Here is a 6,000-nt window from a genome sequence, read left to right on the forward strand (position 1 = left end):
GCAGAATTGTGCCGATTCCACCTGCGACTCCAAATCGCTATATGTAAACGGGGCCTTAGACTACACTTTAAGGGTTTCTGTGTCTTCCTCATGATTAGATTACAGGTTCTTAGAAAGCAATTTTAACACACACACGTTACTTGAACAATCCCATGTTGAAGCATAAGCAGTTTCTTACTGGTGAAGCTACACGATGCATGCACACACACAGCAGCTGCGGTCAGATTTGTGTTCTGTACAATGTACAGCACTGCTGCTGTCCGCATGTAACCGCTCATCCAAGAGGTTACTTGCAAATCTAGCTGCTGACCGACCCTGGATGGAGACTGTGATCGATTCGCTGTGGTCAGAAACCCTACATCAGGGATTTGCAATTAGTGGACCTCCAGCTGCTGCAGAACTACAATTCCCATGAGGCATAGCAAGACTCTGCCAGCCACAAGCATAACACCAGAGGCAGAAGCATGATGGGACTTGTAGTTTTGTAACAGCTGGAGGTCCGCTAATTGCATAACCCTGCCCTACATAAATGCAGAGTGCAGCAGTGTCCAGAGATGGCTTCAACTGCCTATGAACGTAACAAAATATCTGCCCCTGGCAGCCGCAAATGTGGATATACTAAACTGGGGGTCAGAAACCAGTAGATCGCGGTCTGAGCTTGCTGACCCGTCATTCCAGAGCATCAAACAGAGTGCTATACAGAGGGGCTACTTGTAAAGTTGGAGCTGTAGTCAGGAACAAGAGCCACATAAGCCGACACCTCCTCTGTAGTGCAGTCTCCTGTCCCATGCGGAGTGATACCAAATGCACTCTACCTCTTATCTTAGGTAGCGGTCTCCAGAATTGTGCCCGCAGTAGGAAAGAATAATTCTTCAGTGTGAAGCAACACACTGGGCTGCCTCAGTGGGTAGGGATTGGGGGCAGTAAATTTGTGAATCAACCCTCGGGTTTTACCAAAAACACCCCCCCAACTTTGTGTGAAGGATATCAAAAGCTGCTGACGCCCAATGCAACTGAGGGCTCATTTACAAGTGCAGCAGGGGCGGACTGACCATTCGGGGCACTGCCCCAAAGCCCCATCAAGGTTGCCAGGCTCAGTAAAACCAGGGACAGTATGTAAAAATCTGTTTTTTTACATCTGTCCCTGATAGGTCTGATACCGACATGCTTTTGATGTGAGAATCCAGAGATTTTAGCTGCCCTGCCTCTGCATTGCCTCCTGGCGTTGTGGCCATCTGTAAGCCCGGGGGCCCCATGAGTTGTCAGTCCGCCCCTGGATCAGAGTGTGTTTGACAGGTAGTGAGGAGGCGATATGTTGCCTTCTCACCACCCAATTTAAACCCATGATTGCAATGCAATGCATGCAACTGCAACACAGTAGTACGGAAATTAGAGGTTTAAATTAGGTGTGAGGAGGCAACGCTGTGCCCAGTGATCTTTGACTTCTCTAGTGTTGTTCAGGTAGATCTCCACTTCGTAAGGTTGCCTACCTCTCAAATAAACCCTTCACCATTTTTGTTGCCCATCTCTAGACTTATCTTATTAAAATGTTTTAAAATGTTTTTGGAAGTGCGGTCTTCAGAAGTGGATACATTATTCTAATGCCTAGTGCACACAATGAGAAAGTCGGATGAAAAAATTACACTAAGCCAATCTCAACAGTTAATGTGAAATTAGCCACATAAAAAGGGACAAACACGAAAATTTTTCTCGTACGATACCAGAATGTACGATTTTCGTTTTAATCAGTACAGTATTCGTCCAAAAAAAAACCAAGAAGACCATGCAGCGGAAATTATGGTAAATGTGGCCACTAGCCTCTGAGATCAGCAGAATAAATCGGAGGATTCCTGTTTCTACAATTCGGACTAGCCTTGATCGCTGGTATGAATGTTGCCTTAATGACACTCATTGTCTAAAGAGAAGCGCATTTCTCACTAGTGTTCCCAACACGCTATAATCTTTACACTGCTACGACATGGGAGACCCCAAGTCACATGACATGTCAAATTCAATGTTTCCCTATGAGAGCTGTCTTAACTGATATTACACAAGCTGCTCCGACTTTAGGAAAGGTGCCTGCACTACTTTGGTCCGACTTGGGTGCAATTTCAGCCCTTGTACAGGCTCCAAAATAGCATCTAATTTGGAGCAAGTCGGAAAGGCAGTCGCAGGGCAAAGTTGTATGACTTTGCCGTCGCAGCAGCGTGAACCCAGCCTAAATGAACTAAAAGTATCTGTAAAGCTAGGATTACACTAGTGCCAGCTGTGCATTTCGCAGTTGCTCGGACACGTCAGCCCATTCATTTGAATGGGCTGCTGTGCCGCGTGAAAGGCACAAAAAAGGTGCGTGCACTTTTTTAAAAAAGCGGCCACGTGCGGATAATCCTGGTCAAAGGCTTCGCACCGAACTCCCCTATCTTGTAAAGCTAGCCATACACTAGTAGGAATGGAATCGTTCTAATTGGTGCAACTAAAGTCATAACGAATTTAGAAAAAGGTTCCTGCACTACTTTGGGGTATGTTCATCGTGACTTTCATTGACATCTGTTAATGAAGTCGCAAACAAGTCGCAACATACGGATTTAGGCTGTCAAACCCACGTAGATATGAACTGCCGCTTAGACTGCTCCCACTCTGGATGAAGGAGCACAGGGGGCACCTCTGGACAGCAGCATTGTCAGTCTGGGGGGGTGGGGGGAGTGTTAGATGTATCAGCAGATTTAAATACACTTATAAATTGAAGCCTAACGCCAGCTCACATTTTATAAATATTTACAGCAAACAGGTTTTACAGAAATAAAAGCTGATCATTGGAAGCACCCCTGGCTTACATGGCTTGTCACGACACTTTCAACCAATACATGTGCAGGAGATCTTGTACTGTTGAAAAATAACAGCAGATTTACTGCCAGGATCACCAGGTAAAAATGAATAAAAAAATGCCAAAGGGCACTTTCACACGTGTGGCCCGCCCGACGCACTCCGCTTTGTTCAGCGGGGAACTATCCGCTGATCCCCACTGAGCAGGTGGATGACAGGTCCGTCTCCACTCTCTGTGCAGGGATGGACCTGTCAGAGCCCCGCTCTCCTCTACAGGGTAATCAGATCAAAAAATGAACCACCTGTCCATTTTAATCCGATCCCATCCTCCAGATGGAAAATAAGGTCTCCAACCGTCCGGATTTCACGAACAGGATCGTATCGGATATCAGTGGACATGTCACATCCCCCACTCCATAGAGGTGAGTGGGGCGTCCGCTCAGGTTCACCTGAAACACTGACAGGCAGACCTGATCGGAAAACCAGTGTGAAAGGGCACTAAAAAGAAAACTAATGCAACCATCACATCTAAGGCTGCCCATACATTACACAATTTTCATATTCAATTTCAACTATGTAGTGCAAGGGCCTGCCTGATTGCATACAAATGGAAAGTGTTTAGGTTTGACCATGTTATATGGTTTTTGGTAAATCTAAAGGAAAATTGTATAATGTATGGCCAGCCTATGAATTGGCAAGCTTCAATAAAATCAATGTTTGCGTTTGGGTTTAATACCGCTTTAAATCTACCGCTTGCCCTATACAGATTCCCTGTGATAGGACTGGGGAGCCCCAACTGGGGTAAGACTGGGGAGCCCCAACTGGGGTAAGACTGGGGAGCCCCAACTGGGCTAAGACTGGGGAGCCCCAACTGGGCTAAGACTGGGGAGCCCCAACTGGGCTAAGACTGGGGAGCCCCAACTGGGCTAAGACTGGGGAGCCCCAACTGGGCTAAGACTGGGGAGCCCCAACTGGGCTAAGACTGGGGAGCCCCAACTGGGCTAAGACTGGGGAGCCCCAACTGGGCTAAGACTGGGGAGCCCCAACTGGGCTAAGACTGGGGAGCCCCAACTGGGCTAAGACTGGGGAGCCCCAACTGGGCTAAGACTGGGGAGCCCCAACTGGGCTAAGACTGGGGAGCCCCAACTGGGCTAAGACTGGGGAGCCCCAACTGGGCTAAGACTGGGGAGCCCCAACTGGGCTAAGACTGGGGAGCCCCAACTGGGCTAAGACTGGGGAGCCCCAACTGGGCTAAGACTGGGGAGCCCCAACTGGGCTAAGACTGGGGAGCCCCAACTGGGCTAAGACTGGGGAGCCCCAACTGGGCTAAGACTGGGGAGCCCCAACTGGGCTAAGACTGGGGAGCCCCAACTGGGCTAAGACTGGGGAGCCCCAACTGGGCTAAGACTGGGGAGCCCCAACTGGGCTAAGACTGGGGAGCCCCAACTGGGCTAAGACTGGGGAGCCCCAACTGGGCTAAGACTGGGGAGCCCCAACTGGGGTAAGACTGGGGAGCCCCAACTGGGGTAAGACTGGGGAGCCCCAACTGGGATAGGACTGGGGAGCCCCAACTGGGATAGGACTGGGGAGCCCCAACTGGGGTAAGACTGGGGAGCCCCAACTGGGGTAAGACTGGGGAGCCCCAACTGGGGTAAGACTGGGGAGCCCCAACTGGGGCAAGACTGGGGAGCCCCAACTGGGGCAAGACTGGGGAGACCCAACTGTGATAGGACTGGGGAGCTCCAACTGGGATTTCTGATTAAGCTGTCAGAGTCCTAAGATCTCCATGTTTTATGATAGATTGGGAGGTCAGTAATGTCCCAGCAAAATCACTACAGCTCCCAGATTTCCTTCATCATGATTCCCTTTCATCTCTGTGACTACGATCTCCAAAGTAGTACTATGAATAGAGGTTGTAGTCAGCGAGTATACAGATCGGGCACCTGGCAGTGTATAGAAAAGATCGGCGTCTCCCAGCACAGGTCTTCCCGTGTATCAGGTGGAAGCAATAAAAAAGTGATCATAGAAAGTAATAGAGGAGAAGGCTCACCCCTGGATCATCCTGAGTGCGGCGCGGAGCGGAGAGCAGTGTGTGCGAGGCTGAGGACAGACAGCACTGCTGGGAGGGGAGGGGCGGGGCTTTCACTCCATATGAAGCGAGGTGGAGTCCTGTACTCCGGAGTGTGTGCGATCACACGGCCCACCACTGCTGCCATAGGAGGGAATGGCTCCCAGTCTCTATACACCGACCCAGTATTATACAGGTCATCTGTGCCCCATGCCACATACTGCACAATTCCAACACAAGGCTGGATCATTATTAAACGGGAATACAACATGTAAATACATAATAAATAAATGAATAATCATATTAAATAAATGAATAATCATAATAAATAAATGAATAATCATAACAAATAAATAATAAATGCAAAAAATAAAAAACAAACAAAACAAAAATGTCCTAAAATGCAGCTCACCAGTCCTTACGTATGCTGGCTGCAATCGTTTTATTTTTTATTTTTTTAGGCTTTATTTCTAGCTGCTGGTCAACTCTCTTTAACCACTTGCTTACTGGGCACTTAAACTCCCCTCCTGCCCAGACCAATTCATTTTTTTTATCATTTTTTTCCCTACAATTAGAGCTTTTTTTCGGGGGTATTTGATTACCTCTACGGTTTTTATTTTTTGTTAAAAAATAAATAAAAAAGACTGAATAAAAAAAAAAAAATACAACACCGTTTTATATATTGTTATAATATTTTGCAAACAGGTAATTTTTCTTCTTCATTGATGTTCGCTGATGGGGCTGCACTGATGGGCACCGATAGGCTTCACTGATGGGCACCTTTGGGCTGCACTGGTGGGCACTGATAGGCGGCATTGGTGGGCACTGAGAGTTGACACTGATGGGTGGCACTGAATGGCATTGATAGGTGGCACTGGTGGGCACTGAGAATTGGCACTAATAGGTGGCACTGATAGCTGGCAGTGATGGGCACTGATAGGTGGCAGTGATGGGCACTGATGGGTGGCAATAATGGGCATTGATCAGCACTGGTAGGTGAGACTGATAGGCAGCACTGCTAGGTGGCACTGATTGGCACCACTGGTGGGCATTAATAGGTGGCACTGTTTTGCACTGGCGGTCACTGTGGGCACTGGCAGGGGGCACTG

The 6,000-nt window shown here is 48.3% G+C and overlaps 1 protein-coding gene across 3 annotated transcripts in view; it reads right to left on the minus strand.

The window, feature by feature from the left end:
- B3GNT7 (UDP-GlcNAc:betaGal beta-1,3-N-acetylglucosaminyltransferase 7) overlaps positions 1-4,952 on the minus strand; it is a 57,229-nt gene extending 52,277 nt beyond the window's left edge. Inside the window, exon 1 of one of the 3 annotated variants that reach the window (XM_040349705.1) lies at positions 4,874-4,952. In XM_040349705.1, the coding sequence (XP_040205639.1) occupies positions 4,874-4,884 (11 nt within the window). In that variant the 5' untranslated portion in view covers positions 4,885-4,952. Of the gene's footprint in view, positions 1-4,766; positions 4,835-4,873 lie in introns of those variants that run through there. The other 2 variants (XM_040349706.1, XM_040349707.1) reach the window with 2 other exon arrangements.
- Between the last annotated feature and the right edge of the window lie 1,048 nt (positions 4,953-6,000).

The sequence above is a fragment of the Rana temporaria genome, chromosome 4 (genome assembly GCF_905171775.1).
Source record: "Rana temporaria chromosome 4, aRanTem1.1, whole genome shotgun sequence".
Lineage (NCBI taxonomy): Eukaryota > Metazoa > Chordata > Amphibia > Anura > Ranidae > Rana > Rana temporaria.